This window comes from Plecotus auritus, assembly GCF_963455305.1.
Source record: "Plecotus auritus genome assembly, chromosome: 6".
Taxonomy (NCBI): domain Eukaryota; kingdom Metazoa; phylum Chordata; class Mammalia; order Chiroptera; family Vespertilionidae; genus Plecotus; species Plecotus auritus.
Window position 1 is genome coordinate 66183327 of NC_137773.1, and position 17961 is coordinate 66201287.

At 35.3% G+C, this 17961-nt stretch overlaps 1 protein-coding gene across 4 annotated transcripts in view; it reads left to right on the forward strand.

The window, feature by feature from the left end:
• The window catches only part of FSTL5 (follistatin like 5), a 618951-nt gene that overhangs the window by 186086 nt on the left and 414904 nt on the right, over window positions 1–17961 (forward strand). For all 4 annotated transcript variants that reach the window (XM_080673147.1, XM_080673149.1, XM_080673148.1 and 1 more), the window contains exon 4: window positions 11950–12198. In XM_080673147.1, the coding sequence (XP_080529273.1) occupies window positions 11950–12198 (249 nt within the window). The remainder of the gene's footprint in view (window positions 1–11949; window positions 12199–17961) is intronic.

Here is a 17961-nt window from a genome sequence, read left to right on the forward strand (position 1 = left end):
TGAAGCAGCATAGAATTTCCTTTTTCATGAAGTGGTTGGCCTTGTTGTACACTCCTTGTTGAGGAAAGGCAGGGAGTTCTGCCCCACTGAATCTGTGTTCCCAAGAACAGAGAATAAATTGGAAACAAAAATTCTCTGGGAATCAAAATTGAGAGAAATGATTAGTCTTCAAAGTTTTCTTTCCCTACTACCTTGATGTTCTCATTCTTCTCTTTACTGACCTCTTACAAATGCCCTGCTGGAGCTCTTGTGCCAAATACAATCATTAAGTAAGAACTGGAAGAGTTGTCACTTTCACTACTTGTTAAGTTGACAATATGCACTGGAAATGTCCTACAATAGAGGGAATGTGGTAATGAACTATATAGTTAAATGGCTGGCCACATTTTGTTTTAGAAAATTTTATACATAATGATTATTTTCTATAAAATATCGCCAAAATGGTACCAAACTATTGAGTAGTTGAGGGTTCAGTACAGTTTGTGAGCTAACCTAGCATATTACATACTGTTTCAATGCGTTTTAAATAGCACATGAATTTTGGATTGTAATTCCTTTGGAAATCCCTACTTTTTTGGGTTTATTAGAATGAAATAAAATAACAACAATAATATTGATCTTTGTAATAGCTAACATTAATGTTGCAGTTATCACCTGACATGTACTATTTTAAGGGTTTTACATGCATTTAAATACATTTTTATAAATATATATCTTTATTGATTTCAGAGAGGAAGGGAGAAGGAGAGAGAGAGAAAAACATCAATGCTGAGAGAGAATATTGATGGGCTGCTTCCTGTATGCCCCATGCAGAGGATGGAGCCCACAACCTGGGCATGTGCCCTGACCAGGAATCAGACCTTGACCTCCTGGTTCATAGGTCGATGCTCAACCACTAAGCTATGCCGGCCGGGCTACAAATGTTAATTTGTAATAACTATTTGAGACCAGTTTTATTACTATCTAGATTTTACAGATGAGAAAACTAAAGCAAAAAGAAACCAAGTAAACTTCCAAGATTACATAACCAGTTACTGACAGAGCCAGGATTAAACCCAGGCATTAGAATTCTAGCTCCAATGCTTCTAACCACTAGTGAGCAAATGAGAGTTTTCAAAGTTACCATTTCTTTTATAACTAAGGATGAAGGTGCTCCCAGTCCCTTCAAAAAACTTTCCCAAAGGCTAAGTTGCTATATTTTCAACTATCCCTTCCTTGTTTTTCTTACCATTCACTTATATCTTCATCCATTATTTTACATAGATGGTTGTCACATTCAGATTCCCAGACTTTCTACTAAGTTCAAGTTTTATATTTACAATTCTCTATAATACACATCTCCTGTGTATTCCACCAGAATTATAAAAATTAATAGGAAAAAAATCCAGGCAGAATAGTATCGTGGTTAATTACTCAAACCAACATGAGTTTGAAGCCTAGAACTATCACTTACCAATTATGTTACCTAGGATATGACAAGAAAACACATTTAACTAGTTTCTTCATTATTTGTAAAACAGGAAACAAATAGCACTTATTTCAAATGATTGTTACAAAGATCAAAGTAGAAAAATGCTTTAGAAAATGCTTTAGTCAGCATACACAAATGCAAGTTATTATTAGAAGGGAAGCTTGGTTTGGAGATGTTTTCTTATTATCCACATCAGAGCTACCACTCAAAGAAGTAACTATATAGAAAAATATGTATATAGCTGCTGCTTTTTAGTAATTAAAAAGTATATGGTAAGTAATTATTTTAAAATAGAATATTTAAAAAGAGATACGACAGGTTTTGTTAGCTTTCCTTTATTGGAACAGTAATAAGGATTGCCTTACTAAATTAGGAAATTATCACTCTGAAACACCTTGTAAGGGTACTATAAAAATGACATCAGAGTTGAGTTTTATGGACATAGAATATTGCTCTCATGTCCTCCCATTCTCTTCCCTTTCCAATCAAGTTTCAACTGTCAAAATCCTAATCATTTTTTAAAAAAACTGATCATATCTGACTTCCATTAGGAATATTATATCACGTTTCCTCAATATAAATGTCTTTTTCCTCTAAAATTCACATAACTTTGTATCTTCCATCTTACTTTTATCTCATAAAATATTTATTTTAATTATCTCAAATTTCTACTAAAATATAATGCCCTTCGGAGCCTAAGCAAATGACATTTATCTTAGTATACTTACCAGTATGTAGGTGATTACTTTTATGTAGGGAGTTCTATAGCATAACCTGTACATCCAAGAAGGCAATGATGGATAGAGGACCGAAACAAGAATAGTCACCAAGTTACCAACTCCACAAAATATCAGCTTGGTGGGATCCAGTGGCCCTGCAGCCTAAAAGGCATAATGAGAGAAACCACTGGAAAGGAGCTTTGGTGCCAGATATGTTGGCAGGTAGGGAGAGTGAGGTGCCAAGATCATGAAATAACTTCTACATTAAGACCAAAACCTGTCACATCTGCCTGCCAACAACGTAAAGTAGAAAGCAATATTATTATTTAAGCAAATTATACATGATATAAAATTTTAGAGAAGGTAATCATATGAAAATTAAAACATTTATAATAATGTGTCTATGTATTATAGTGTGTTGTTTTGCTCAAACAAACATGAGTTTGAAACTTGTAGAGAGTTTATCAGTGGTTCAAAAATAACCAAAAGCTAGTGATGGGAAGAACACCAGTATCAAAATACTCAGAATGCTGAGAAGGCAATTAAGCAACAACATTAATAAAATAATCTTTTAAAATAACAGAAAAAGCTTTATTTTGGTTAAGCAATGAATTAAAAATATTGATTCCAAATATGTAGATGTCATAAACATGGAATAATTTGAAAAAACAAGTTGGCTTTTCAGAAAGTGCAAAACAATGGAGTGACAAAATGTTTGTAGAGTTACAAAATAGAGATAAATCAATAAGACCAAAAACCTAGAAATCATAGCAGGACATAGGCCATATGAGATTTTAAATACATATACAGATGTTCCCTGACTAACAATGGTTCAATCTACAGTTTTTTGACCTTACAAAAGTGAGATGCATTTAGTAGAAAATGTATTCAAATTTTGATATTTTCCTGAACTTGCACATGTGGTACAATCCTAATATATAAAAACCCAGGGTCTGTAACATCCAAAATGACTGAAGGCTTGACCAACCAGAAGTCAGTGCTGTTGAGGGGGCTGCAGATCAGGCCCGAAGAGAGGCCTGGAGAGAGAAGCAGGGTCTGATCCATAGCCTCTGTGGCAGCTGTTGATCAGCCCTTGCCTCTCTCTTTTGCTCCAGGCCTGGCCAGTAGCCACATCTTTCTTTCTCTCTCAGGCCTCCACTGGGGCTGCTGATCAGCCCCACCTCTCTGATCAGGCTCGTTGTTAGGCCCGGAAACGCTGACTGGCATAGAAACTGACCAATCAGAACCTAATCTGTGTGAACTGTGAGGAGCCAATGGCTGCCTAGGAGGCAGAGCTTTTGATGCTGACTGGCATAGAAACCCATCAATCAGCACCTAATCTGTGTGAAGTGCGAGGAGCCAGTGGCTGCCTAGGAGGCGGAGCTTTTGACGCTGACTGGCATAGGAACCGACCAATCAGAACCTAATCTGGGTGAACTGCGAAAGCAGAGCCTAAGGTGGGGGCTGAGGAGGGGTTTTGAGGGCAAAAGCTGTTTAGTGTAAGGTGTAAGAAAGCGGTTCAATTTTTTAATGACCGGTTTGGCAGTATAGTGCTTATGGCTGACTATCAGTCCAGATATAGGGATTATATATTTTTGTCTGCCAAGAGCATCTCCTTCTGATGAAAACAGCTTTCCCCCCCATTTAAGCAATCCTGTCCTATATAATCTATCTATACTACTAAAAGGGTAATATGCTAATTAGACCAAGTCAAATGGCCATCTTCTGGACATTTGACTTCATTCTGGACAAAGCCATGGTGGTGGGGGCCAAGGCAGAGGCCATTAGGAGCGATCAGGCTGGCAGGGGAGGGCACTTGGGGGCAAGATCAGGCCAACAGGGGCAGGCATTTGGGGGCAAGATCAGGCTGGCAGGGGAGGACAGTTAGGGGCAACCAGGCCAGCAGGGGAGGGCAGTTGGGGGCGACATAAGGCCAGCAGGGGAGGGGAGTTGGGGGCAAGATCAGGCCAGCAGGGGAGGGCAGTTGGGGGTGACATCAGGCCAGCAGGGGAGGGCAGTTGGGGGCGACATCAGGCCAGCAGGGGAGGGGAGTTGGGGGCAAGATCAGGCCAGCAGGGGAGGGCAGTTGGGGACGATATCAGGCCAGCAGGGGAGGGGAGTTGGGGACAAGATCAGGCCAGCAGGGGAGGGCAGTTGGGGGCGACATCAGGCCAGCAGGGGAGGGGAGTTGGGGGCAAGATCAGGCCAGCAGGGGAGGGCAGTTGGGGACGATATCAGGCCAGCAGGAGAGGGCAGTTAGTTAGGGGCAGTCAGGCCAGCAGGGGAGAGCAGTTAGGGGCGAGATCAGGCCAGCAGGGGAGGGCAGTTGGGAGCAACCAGGTCAGCAGGGGAGGACAGTTAGGGGTGATCAGGCACGCAGGCAGGTGAGCAATTAGGATCTAGCGGTCCCAGATTGTGAGAGAGATGTCTGACCACTGGTTTAAACTGGCGGTCAGACATCCCCCAAGGGTTCCCCGTTTGGAGAGGGTGCAGGCTGGGCTGAGGGAACCCCCCCCACACCCCCGCGTGTATGAATTTCATGCACCCAGCCACTAGTACTCTCATGATGTTGGGCAGTGGTAGTGAGCCACAGATCCCAAGCAGCCATGTGATCCCGGGAGTAAAAAATGGATACTCTAAAATGAGTGTACTATGTAACCCCGTTTTATGTATGTTATGGTTTGTGATTTTGCATCCTATTTTATCTGCAAAACACCTATCTGTGTCTGCTGCTTCAGGTCAGAAGAGGAAGGAATTATTCTTGGGATGGAACTCATTCTGATTTCTACTTTATGTCTGTATGATTTAACTACTCAAAGCTCACATAATGGAAATTATACTGTAGTTATCCTTTTGTGACTGGTGTATGGACCTCTCTGTAGTTACCTCTCCATTTTGCTGTAACCTATTAATGCTAAAAAATTAATAATATGTCTATTAATTAAAAACACAAAAAGGCATTAAATGATTCTCTTTCATAAAGAAAAAATATTTTTTTCAAGAGAAATAAAGCATATTAAAATACTTTATTTAAATAGATTTTAAAATTAAAGTTGTTAAATTCTAAAGCAATATTCTTATTTGAACAGTCATTTGATCCTATAATACTAACAGAAATTGCTATGTTTTCATCTCTCTCTTGCTTCCCTATTAGCCATATGGCTGGTCTGACTCTAACAATCAGCATTATAATGAATCTGAAGATTATCTAGCCAAATCTACCCTTCTATGACAATGTTTGATTGATTTTTACTTATAATTTTTATTTTGCTATTTAATATTTTTATTACCGTTTGAAAATATCTCTATTATTTGAGAATATTCTATCTATTGATTTAAATTTTAATAAGAAATAACATTTTTAAAGTTTTGGATTTATTTCAAAGCCTAAAATATTTTAAGTCTCACAAATAATTTAGTATATGTCTTTCAACTGATTGCATAGCGTTATATAAAAATAAATAATTTACTTTTACTTAGTTACTAAGTAAAATTATCAAATGAGATTTCTTTGGTTTCCAACCCATTTCTCTGATCTAAATAAATCACACAGGTGATGAAAGTATTTTTACTAGCTAAGTGTGTAACCACAAGTACCAGTTCTGTTGTCATAATTAAAATTATAATCCTGCAGTTGTGAATAATAATAAAGAAGTAACTGTTGCCATATTGGATAGTGATCTCAAATTATTTAACTTTATGAAATGACACATTAAAAATTATCTTCATTGACAAACATTTATTTGCATTAAACAGAAAATATAATTTGGATGGGTGAAATTGAACTGAATCCCCGACCTTTTTAAATGCCTTTTTAAAATTACTTTTTAAAAATATAAATCTAATGGCAGCATAACATTCAGGTGCTTGCAGAAGTCTAATGGATTGTCTGAAATAAGATGGCGAAGAAGATTCCAAATCCACTGAGCTACAGATATTGTACCATGCAAATTGTCTTTCAGTAATGGCACACTGGGGAACTTTTAGGAAGGCAGCCTGTTTTGACAGATACAAAATAGCAACAGACAATGCATATCCCAATCAGCAAAGGTCATGAAAGGATCATACTGTGCTCAGTCTTCTGCAGGCAGTGATGTATTTACTTGAACTGCCAGTTGTCATGAAGTCTGTGAGGACTGAATGTGTTTTGTTAGAGTTTGCATTGTGTAACAGGTATTCGTGTTTTAGAGTTACTGTAGAATTTCACACTTTTCCATATGTGCATATCAAAATGTTACCAAAATATTATACTTATTTCTAAATCAAAATATATAATAATATAAATGGAGTCTCTTTTCTTATATTTTTTTTCTTTTGCAAATGAGGGATAATCTTATGTAGTGGATACTTTTGAAAAATTTATGTGTATTATTTGGAAACATACATTTTAATACTCCTGTAAATACATTCCAGTAGATGTAATAAAAACTAGAGTTGTCAAAATCTGTTCTTTATTTATTCCAATGCTTTTAAGTCAATATATTTGACATTTCAAATTCATAGTAAATGATAATTCTTAATAATAATAACTATATTTGTTAAACACATACTCTATGCCAGGCATTTTCAGTGCATCATCTCCCGTTCTCCTCTCAACCACCATATGATACTATGATTATTGTTATTATCTCCATTTTATTTACTCTTCTAAATAATACATGTAGAGTTTCTTTCTTTTTTATTAGTGTTTTTAAAAAATATATTTTTATTGATTTTAGAGAGGAAGAGAGAGGAAGAGAAAGAAACATCAATGATGAGACAGAATCATGGAGCGGATGCCTCCTGCACACTCCACATTAGGGAATGAGCATGAAATCTGGGCATGTGCCCTGACCAAGAACCAAACTGTGATCTCCTAGTTCATAGGTCAAAGCTCAATCCCTGAGCCATACCGCTGAGCCATGAAGAGTTTCTTTGTGTTCTAGTTAGATGGGGAAACAGAGGCTTGGTTATTTGAACTAATTATCTATAATCACACTTGTAGTGACAATTGGAATACTAATAAAAGACTCTGATTTGAAAGTTCACTTTTGTATATATTAACCTGATACAAAAATAAAAGATGACAAAATCTTAGGAAAAAAGAGCAATTAAAAAAATCTAAGTTAAAAATAATGTTGCATGTAGTACAGCTGGGATTACTTATAGAATATGTAAATATTTAAAATAGAGAATTATGAGTATGTGGTTGTTTAATGTAGATGAACTTTAAATATTAGGCATTCTAGAGAAAGTTTACTAAATATATTTCTCAGGCATTAGCTTCTATTAGAAAACTATGCTTTGAAAATCAATGATTTTATTATTTACTAGAGGCCTGGTTCATGGATTTGTGCACCGGTGGGGGTCCCTTGGCCTAGCCTGTGCCCTCTCAGAATTCAGGACCCCTAGGGGGATGTCAGAGAGCCAGTTTTGGCCTGATCCCCACAGGCCATTCATCCCCACTGGTGCATGAATCTGTGCAACAGGCCTCTAGTATGCATATAAGATCTTTGGTTAATTTCTTCCTGCCCTCCCCCCTCCCCACTTCCCTCTGAGATTCATTAGTCTGTTCTGTGTTTTCATGACTGTGGTTTCTGCTCCTGCATTGAGTGTCTACCCCCTGGTGGTCAGTGTGCATCACAGCTACTGGCCTGTCAGCTGGTTGCTTAGGCTTTTATATATAGAGATTTATTGAATTTATTTGGGTTATATTGGTTAATAAAATTATATAGGTTTTAGGTGTATAATTTGGTAACACATTATCTGTATAATGTATTGTGTTTTTACTAACTCAAGACAAGTGTCCTTCCATCACCATTTATCCCCACTTTGCCCTCTTCTTACCTCCCCCCACCTCCCTTTCCCTCTGATAATCACTATCCTATTTTCTATGTCAGTGGTCTGCAAACTCATTAGTCAACAGAGCCAAATATCAACAGTACAACAATTGAAATTTCTTTTGAGAGCCAAATTTTTTACACTTAAACTTTTTCTAACGCCACTTCTTCAAAATAGACTCGCCCGGGCCGTGGTATTTTGTGGAAGATCCACACTCAAGGGGCCAAAAAGCTGCATGTGGCTCGCGAGCCGCAGTTTTCCAGCCACAGGTCTATGTCTATGAGATTTGTTTTTGTGGAGTTTTTGTTCTTTGCTTAATCCTTTTACCTAAAAAGTACAGGTATTCTTAAGTGAAATGATTGTTTGGATGAAAGTACATATAAATATGGGTGATATATTAGTTGCTTCTTATTTTACTGTTTGAATATCAGGCTCAGTTGAGATCAGACAAATATGAAGTGGAAAAGCAGACTGTAATCTGCTAACCTCTGACCAGAAATCTGTTGTTCTTTTAAAGAGTACTTACATTTTTTACTTTACTACTATATATTTTTATGAGATGACACCTAAAATAACTTGGCATTCTATATCAAGTATGTTTATTACCACTATAATCATTAGAGGTAGTTGACTCATCAAAATCTGGTTCTTCCCTTCCTCTGCTATTACTGTTTTAAATTCAGCATCAGTTTGTTTCATACTGAACTGCATTCCTCAAACATTACCTCAACTGTGACATGACATTGTCTGTGAGGTCTTACCTGTACTATCTGTAGAATTACATAGAATTATTTTACTTTATGACATAATCTCTTTCATCTTTTAATGTTACAGTTTTGTTTTTTCATTTCATTTTTTCATTTATTTTTTAGATGATTTAAAGGTTATTTTTTAAAATTACAGTTTACTTTCAATATTATTTTGTATTGGTTTCAGGTGTACAATTTAGTGGTTAGATAGTCATATACTTTATAGTATTTCCCTTGATATTTCCAGGACCCACCTGGCACTCTGTATAGTTATCACACTATGATTTACTATATTCCCTGTGCTTTATATCCCCATGATTATTTTGTAACTACCAATTTGCACTTCTTAATTGTTTGTCTTAAATCTGTTTGAGGAATTTCTGTGAAGCTCTGAAGGTATAAAAATTATAAAATAAAATACTTGTTAAATATATAGTACTTTTATGGGAACAAATATGATTTTATCAACTTACTAGAGGCCCGGTGCACGAAATTTGTGCATGGGGGTGTGTATCCCTCAGCCCAGCCTGCACACCCTCTAATCTGGGACCCCTCGAGGGACATCGCTCTCACAATCCAGGACTGCTGGCTCCCAACTGCTTGCCTGCCTTCCTTCCTGATTCCCCCTAACTGCTTCTGCCTGCCAGCCTGATCACCCCCTAACCACTCCCTTGCCAGCCTGATTGCCCCTAACTGCCCTCCCCTGCCAGCCTGGTCACCCCTAACTGCCCTCCCCTGCTGACCTGGTCACCCCCAACTGCCCTTCCCTGTAGGCGTGGTCTCTCCTAACTGACCTCCCCTGCTGGCCTGATTGCCCAGAACTGCCCTCCCTTGCAGGCCTAGTCCCTCCCAACTGCCCTCCCCTGCTGGCCATCTTGTGTCCACATGGGGGCAGCCATCTTGTGTGTTGGAGTGAGGGTCAATTTATATATTACTCTTTTATTAGATAGGATGGGATAGCAGGATATTAGTTCATGATTAAAATTTACTTAATGTAATATCTGACTGAATGTAAGCAAAATAATTTTTTGGCCTGTTGATAAGATTAAATTTATTTGATCTCATCTGAAACTTTAATTCAGCATTACTCATGGATAATTACTGTCAGAAAAGATATGTCTAGTTATTTCATTTACATAACTTGAGTTTTCTTTTGGATTTCATATGAATTAATTAAATTTTCTTTAATTGTACCAGCTACATATAACTCACAGCTTATAGCTAGTGTAAATAGTTCATTAACTTCTACAAAATAGCCAATATTCTAATACTACAAGTCTCTGAACTGGAGTATAGGCATTAAGAGCAAAAAATTAAGATGAGAGAATCTGGGAAAGATACTCAATCTAGATATACCAAAAATGACTTCATTTTACAACAGAGCATTCCTCACCAAAAAGGAAATTAATTGTACTGTTTCAGTTAGCCACCTTAATTTGTGACTAAAATATGTAATGACCAGATTCTCTTGATAAACATTAAACTCATTGATAATAAAAAATAAATTGTTTTTTGATAAATCTTAAACTCTTTACTTGATAGCAAGAAAATTTTCATTAGTAAATTAGTAAATAAAGAAAGAAAATATAAGATATAAAATTATACAAAATACAATTATGTGAGTCAAATTCCTGTGTTATGGAATTTGAACACTATACACATTACATCAACCACAGGCATACGTACTGGTATAAGGATGAGGAAAAGGATTTTCCAAATTGAAATTGGTCATTACATTATAGTTATGACTGACATAATTTTAGGCTTTCTTTTTAACATTGAACATTAAAAAGTAATATTAATATTGTGGAAGCAAAATTTGCTCCATATCATTTTTTCATATATTTTTTTCATTTCTATTAAATACTTGGATTATTTTACATGATTTATTCATATTGTTTATTTAACAAACTGAAATATACACTAAGTATCTATGAAGATTAATGTAATTTAAATTTATAACCTCAAATATTTTCTCTCCTTTTTGCAATACATAGGTGTCATTGATGTTAAATATACGTATACATTTGTGCATGTATGCATGTGTACATACATACTATATCTGTATTCATATGTATATATGCATGTGTATATCTTTATATACATATATATGTATATATGTTTAATGACCTTTAAAATTTTCTAATAAGTTCTCAAAGGAGAAAATCCAGTTCTGGCTATAAAAGCATAAGGATTAAAGTTTGATTTTAGTACGAGATTGCTGGATCCATCCATCTATACTTTTCTTATGCCAGTGGAGATTATTAGAGTGGCTAAGTAAAAAAACGTTTTGAATTATCCGTGATTTATTAATTCAGTCATGAATTGTATAAGTGATTGTCTGGTGGCAAAGATCAAAACAAGAAATGATCAGCTGTCAGAATCTACCAAGAAGTTTTTCAAGGCACTATTTTTCATTCCTATCTCCTATTTCCTGCCTTATATGCATATATTTTATTTCCCCTACCCAGAAATCTGCTAATGTAAAAGTTGACATTTATTAAATATTTACAATGTGCTAAGGATGTGCTTTCTGTGGCTTATTATAGGTAGTATTTTGCACAACTATAAAAGGAGATAGTCTACGGCCAGGGGTCCTCAAACTTTTTAAATAGGGGGCCAGTTCACTGTCCCTCAGACTGTTGGAGGGCCGGACTATAGTTTAAAAAAAAAAAACCTATGAAGAAATTCCTATGCGCACTGCGGGCCCGGGATGAGTCGGCTGCTAAGTAGGACAGGCAGCGGCACCTGGCGGGCCAGATAAATGTCCTCGGCGGGCCACATGTGGCCCGCGGGCCGTAGTTTGAGGACCCCTGGTACACTATTATCCCCTTTTTACAGATGGACAGTTAGGCCCAGAGAATTAGTTTTTTCCAAGAATGTAAAGCAAATAAGTGGTAAAGCCAGGACTTGAACTCAGGCAATTTAACTTTGGAAACCTGTTCTAACGACCATACTACTCATAGAGCGGGGAGAAGAAAGCTCAAGGAGAGGAGAGAGAGGGAAGAATGTTGAGAGTATTCTGAAAGGGCTCATCTGCCAGTTCTGTGCCCCTTCTCCACTGAGTGCAATAGCTGAACCCTGATTAGACTGTATTTCTCTTAGACAATTTCTTTTTCATTTGAAACTTTGACAGGGATATATTATTTGGACATGTGAATCAAAATGATTTTCTATTTTTTATCCTCAGGATTCCATATTCAGGAAGGCCCTTTGGTATCTTGCGAAAATAAATACTGTGGTTTGGGAAGGCACTGTGTTATCAGCAGAGAGACAGGGCAAGTAGAATGTGCCTGCATGAACCTTTGCAAACGGCACTACAAACCTGTGTGTGGATCTGATGGAGAATTCTATGCAAACCACTGTGAAGTGCACAGAGCTGCTTGCCTGAAGAAACAAAAGATCACCATTGTTCACAATGAAGACTGCTTCTTCAAAGGTAAATGCAGGGTGAACCTAAATTGTCACCCCCCTCTGTTGTTTTTTCCTCTTCTCTCAACTAGTGCCTTAAGTTTAAACTAACACAATTTTATATCAGCAAATGTCTGAAAAGGGAAAGAAAAAAGACGTGAGCTTAGTTACACCAGTAAGCAGCAAGTGAATAGAAATGTACAAGGATACAATTCTGAATCTCAGTTATGACAACAAAGCTGGCCAAAATATGATTCAAAATTTAATATAGCTTATAGCATTGCACCATATGGCTTCCCAATCATGCAGTTATCTTACAGACACAGGGTGGCTGGCCAATTCAGTCAACAGGCCAAATCCAGCCGGTGAGAAGCACCTGGAGTGGAACTGAGGGAATAGTGAATGCCAAGTCATGCTGTGATAACATCTCATTTCCCCCTGATTAAGAAGCATGCTTTCATTTGTACTACATAATTCAAATGGTATTGAACCCATAGATGTCTACTGAAATAATTGTGAAGAACTCATGCTAAACTTATTTAGTAAATCTGAGATGGCCATAATTTAAAATTTTAAAGTGTTGGTATTCATTTTCATGGTAGGTACTGCTGAATTAGTAATATGAAAATTATTTTAACATGCTATATAAATAAATCATTGAACATTTTAAAATGAGTTGTTTACTTGTAAACTTATTTGATTTATTGTTTTTGTACTGGAGAAATTATTTGTTTGTTAATAGTCATAAGGCAGACTAAAATTCTAAAGTCTTAAATATATTATTTATTTAAAGCATTAATGCATTATTTAAATACTAGAGGCCCAGTGCACGAAAATTTGTGCACTCAGGGGGTGGTTTCCTCAGCCTGCCCTGAACCCTCTTGCAGTCTGGGACCCCTCAGAGGATGTCCACCTGCCAGCTTAGCCCCACTCCCACAGGGATCAGGCCTAAGCTGGCAGCCAGACATCCCTCTGGCAGCCCGGGAGCCCTCAGGAGAGGGCCCTCCTGTGGGGAGCGGGCCTAAGCTTCAGTCAGATATCCTTAGTGCTGCCTAAGAGGTGGGAGAGGCTCCTGCCACCGCCATTGCGTTCTCAGCCTTCAGCCCGGATTAAGGCCGAGCAGAGCTCCCCCTGTGGGAGCGCACTGACCACCAGGGCGCAGCTCCTGCATTGAGTGTCTGCCCTGTGGTGGTCAGTGCATATCATGGTCATCAATTGGTCCCGGTCATTCCGCATTTAGGATCAATTTGCATATTACCCTTTTATTGTATAGGATATTTAAACTTTATTATTTGAATAGGCCAGTTATCAATCTGATTATGAATCTTTGGTTCCATGTCCCAGTTTCCCAGACTATCCCTGAACCATATTTACACTTACCAACTTGTTGGATGTTTTAATTTTAGTTTACATTCATGTTTCAAATATGTTATTACACTTCCTTTGCTCACCAATTACGGTAAAGTGATTATTAAAATTTGTCCTTTTATAATCTTCGTAGGACACATAAAGTATTATTTCCCAGGTGATGAGAAAAATTATACATAGCTTTTAAATGATACAAATGAAATGCTGTATAGTGATTGTGGCTACTAGCAGCGTTCTGATATAAATGAAGAAAAAATATTGTAAGAATAGTCTTCTTACAAGTATGACCTGAGTGCTCCTTTACTACATATTCTGAGAATTTTATGATATTAAATTTTCTTCCTTGACAGAAATAAGAGCAGCTACTTTGGTTTTAAGTTCAATTTATTCCCCTCTTCTATCAAATCTGTTTTACAAATAACTAAAATTGATTCCATTAACATTCTGCTTTAATGCTCATAAAAGAGTATTTTTTTTCTGTAATTTGGACCTGAGATGATACAGTGAGAATTTTTCTATTCCACTGATGTATAATATCATAAAACTATGTAAATATATGCTATTAAGTTAATTTAGAATCATATTCTCCAGCTGAGGTTTTGTCCAGCCGACACTAAAGAATTGATTATATGGAAATATATGGTATTAAGTATCATGTGGGAAAAAACCTGGTGTATTTAATGTTCTGCTTTATTTCTGGATGCTTAGGCATAATGCAACTCATATGTAAATCAGCATGGAGACACACGAACTGGATACAGCTGAAAATGTTGCCTTCCTTATGAGTTTATAGACAATAGTTTCAAGAACTTCGGTCCTTCACATGTATACTAAGCATAGTTATAAGATTTACGATTGCTTCAAAATACGTTCTCATTATATATAATACTAAAATTTCTTTTATTTTTGGGGTGTTAGTTAGCACATTTCCCAGGTCACAGAATTTGTCATCTGCTGTTTTTTGGTTTATTTGTTTTGATGTTTTGCCTAACATGTCACTCATAAAAGGGCTTACTTTCAGCAGAACTTAAGTAATATAGAAGAAACAATAAATTGCCTGTCTTTGTGTGTACAATTGGCCAAGTTTTGGACATAAAAGAAGATTCTGTATAACTGAAGGCCTGGCATTGTTGTGATGGCTAAAATGAATTCTTGTGACTGTGAATAATGTTTTCTGTGGAATTTCAGCTATTTATAGTTTCTAATAATGGTACAAAGGAAGAAGCAAATCAAGTTTAATTGGAATAAGCCACAGCCATTTGTTTAGGAATTATTTGGGGGGATTTTGCACTATAAAAGAAGAGTTGAGTAGTTGCAATAGCAAGAGTGTGGCCAGCAAAGCCTAAAAGTGTTTCATCTGGACCTTTTCAGATAAAGTTTATTAACTTCTGTTTTAAAAAATTACAAGTGCCTTAAAATTAATTTTTTAAAATGTTTGCAGATCTTTACTATTCTGTATCTTGTTGGCTATGGAGGGCAAGCACACATGGTCAAATTGAGTAGAACACATAAATGGATACTAGTAAAACAAGAAATCTGTGCAAGATTACTAGATAGTATCATAGTTGATATCCTGCTTATGATGTACTATACAAGGATAGGCAAAAGTATGTTTACAGTTGTGAGTACACAAATCAGTTCATTTTTGTATTATTATTTATTAATTATTGTATTATTTTGCATACAAACAACAGTTGACCCACTTTTGCTCAAGCCTATAGTTTTGTAAAATGTTAGCCATGGTAGAAAGAGAGTACATAAACTCTTTCTGTATTATTTCTTACAACAGCATATAACTCAACAATTATGTCAACATAATGGTATTTAATAAAAACAATTGAGCTGGAAAAATATTAACAGATACTTAAAACAATTTTAAAGAAAGTAAAATTTGCATTATTTATTAATTATTTTACTTTAATGTCTTATTTGTTTCATATATTGAATTTATTCCACTTCTGTTTGGTACTTATATTTTAAATATTTAAACATTATATTTATAAAATCATATATATCGATTTATTGTTTTAAATTTGAGATTAGAATATAGGTCAAATATATATATATATATGTATATATATATATGTGTGTGTGTGTGTGTGTGTGTGTTTATATCCATATTTATACTTGTATCTATAACTATGTCTATATATCCTCTTACTATTATTTGTGTTACATATTTAAATGTTTCTGTACTATGCTCAGCATTTACTATTACTGACTGTAAAATATAGACATGAATTCACTAAGAATTATCTTTATGATTAAATATTTGTGGAACTATAGAGAAAACATAATCCCTCTGTGAATATAACATTTTTCTAATTTAGTTCTATTTACATTTATCTGATTACAAAGAAACCGACAATAATAGGATTACAATATTATAATATTTGTTTATTGACATGAAATAGTTTATACTGATGCTTAACATAGCATAAAACTTTCTATTTTTATACGATGCCTATCTATTACATATGGTGATAGTTTTACTTTAATGACATTTCCTATCCCCACCCCTACCCCCAAAGGGGGGCTCTCTAACTGCTAAAATCCCACATCACTTGTAACAGGTATTTTCCCCTCTCTCTAACACAGGTCAGTCTGTCATCCACAGCAGAATTTAGTTACTCGGGATACAGATATAAGCTGGAATAGGAAAGTCAAGATGTAACCCATGCCAAATGGGGAATTAAACCTTTTATGAGAAAGTCAATTGAACAAAAACTCTTTTGCCATTTACTGTGTTGAGAATAAAACTGTCATAAAAGCAAATGTTCTGTGCACTTAAATGTGCATCACAAACAATAACAACTTGGGAAATATGGTTTTTATGGCTATATGTGTGCTCTTTGAATGAGATCTGACATTGTGTTCTTTTTCTTTGGTATAATTTGGATAGACATTCATATTTCATTATTTTAAAATTGGTTCTTTTACCAGAACTTTTTTTTTTAAGATGGGGCTTGTAGAATAGAATGTAAGCTTAAAAACTAGGCTGCCAATAATGTTTTAAAATATATCAGTCAATGTAATGTGCTCATCCACATTTGCTTTTTTTTTAAAGGGTACCTTTATAAAGCTTTGATTTTATGCACAATCTTTTATTCCATTTCATAAAATATAATCTTCAAAAATATATAAACTTTATCTTTATTCTATTTATTTATTCAAATAATAAAACATAATTTCACTTAGTCTCTAAATATAATACCTACTAGATCTACAACAATGTTATTTTACACCCCTACCATCCTCTAGCAAACACAACTTTATTGACTGAGTTGGTGCTTTGTTCCATAATTTTGGTCAAATTTTCCCATTCATAATATATAGGAACTACATTTAACTTTCAAATACATAGTCTTATCTTGCTTTTGTACATTTTAATGTTATATCATTTTTCTTCAGGTTCAAATTATAAAAGAAATATCTTTGTTTAATATTTTATTTTATATTTTCTATGGCTATATGAATATTTCAGTAACAGTTATTAAGCATGATATCCAATAGTGACAGGAAAAAAATGAGAAATAATTTGTCTTCCATCTTGAAGCTGTTTAAATATTCTATCAGTCATTACCCCTCACTGACACCTTCACTTATCATGTTTATTTGCTCAGTAACCTATTTTCAAATGCTGAATGTGATAGTTCTGTAACTTACAAAGTGAGGAACTTTTTTTACAACTATTATTTTTCAATGTAGTTGACTTCTCTTCTTTGATATATATTAGGGAAAACAGGATGATGAAAAACTATCCATTGATTATACACAGCATATGTAATTAGGGATAAAAAGTTCTAGAAAATGCAGTTGAAAGTTGTTCTCTATTAGACTGATTTATATTTCACTTTTAAAATCTATTCTGAGGGGTGCATACAAATATTTCAGAGAATATATGAAAACTTATTAATGACAAAAAAATTAAACCAAATAGGGAAAGTGAGAAGTTTTGCATATGGTTATCATCCTGATAGTGATGGGGGAAAAAATGGTAGGGAATCACATTAAATAAAAGAGATTTGACATGTTCCAGCACAATAAAATGCATAGATAATTATCAGTGTTGCTCTTTTAATATTAGTTAAGCTAAATATAAAGAACTTATTTAATTTTAATTTTTTTAATTAACTCAGTGCATTAATATGCAACAAGTCTATTTTTGGTTTATGAAGACACATCATCTTGGTAAAATTTATTGATTAATGTCATGGTTAAAATAGTGCTTCACTCTTTTGGGTGGTATATACTCAGGCAATTGTGACACATTTCATGTGTTCCCTTACGTGATAATCACTTCAACAACATATTTCTATATGTTTCCTTCATTAATATGTGAAATTTCAGTAATTTGCATAATTTCAAAAGCTCCCTAACCCTGAAATCTTTCTAAAGCTCCCTAACCCTGAAATCTAGACAA